General features: G+C 35.2%; 1 protein-coding gene across 1 annotated transcript in view; it reads right to left on the reverse strand.

Annotated features, from left to right (window-relative positions):
* Nucleotides 1-889, reverse strand: part of LOC107578570 (myozenin-2-like) — a 6,962-nt gene that overhangs the window by 2,137 nt on the left and 3,936 nt on the right. Inside the window, exon 2 of the mRNA XM_016264516.1 lies at nucleotides 1-117. Coding sequence (XP_016120002.1) covers nucleotides 1-117 — 117 coding nt within the window. The remainder of the gene's footprint in view (nucleotides 118-889) is intronic.

Genomic DNA, 889 nt, shown 5'->3' on the forward strand with positions numbered 1-889 from the left:
TTGTTGATGACCTCTTCCCAGGGGGAGTGGTAGGATTTTGGCACAGCTGTGGCATTGAACCTCTCCGGAGGAATGTTAATCAATGGACCTCCATATCCTGCAAAAAACAACAGTTTACTGCATATATTTCATGTTCGAATTTGATGATCTGAAGTTCTGGATATAGTGCAGCCCTCTGTAAAGAATACCTTACACCATATAAATTAAAAGGCATTGCCATAAGGAATAGAACTAAATAGATTCAAGCTTATTAAAACTGAACTGAAACAAAATTAACTTCACCATGCTGCACTTCAATAAAACCTAAAAAAATTTAAAATCCGGTTTCATCTTGGATGTAGTAGTGCAATATGGTCTTGAAGTCTGTTACAAAGCAAAAGCAGCATGCACTCTGTTCTTTTAACCCTTTAAAGTCACTCAGAGTGATTCTAGAAATAGCTAGAAATAGAGAGTTGGAGATGGCATGTGCTGTCACTGTTCAATCTCTCTGAATCCATTGCACTTGCTCTTTCACACATGATACAAGGCTTTGCAAGCATCTTACAAGCTAGTGAGTGTGGATAACAAGCAAGAGCACTGCAATCATCTGCCACTGACATCCATTAATAACTCATATAAACCATGTTATTCAAATTGATCAAATGAAGCCGTTTTGAAATAAAATTAGCTAATTCTTGTTCTTGTTACCATACTGTCATTTTATCTATAGTACAATTATTGGAGAATGTTTTACAAGAATATACCATTTCCGTTTCAAACCAAAATGTCTAGTTTAATTCACTGTTACTTGATGTTTCTTTGTAATTACTTGTGAAATATATTAACAATTGCAGTAGCAGTTTTCGGTAACACTTTATTTTAAGGTGTCCTTGTTACACATGTTGCATGT

The sequence above is a fragment of the Sinocyclocheilus grahami genome, unplaced genomic scaffold (assembly GCF_001515645.1).
Source record: "Sinocyclocheilus grahami isolate Dianchi unplaced genomic scaffold, SAMN03320097.WGS_v1.1 scaffold10937.1, whole genome shotgun sequence".
Lineage (NCBI taxonomy): Eukaryota > Metazoa > Chordata > Actinopteri > Cypriniformes > Cyprinidae > Sinocyclocheilus > Sinocyclocheilus grahami.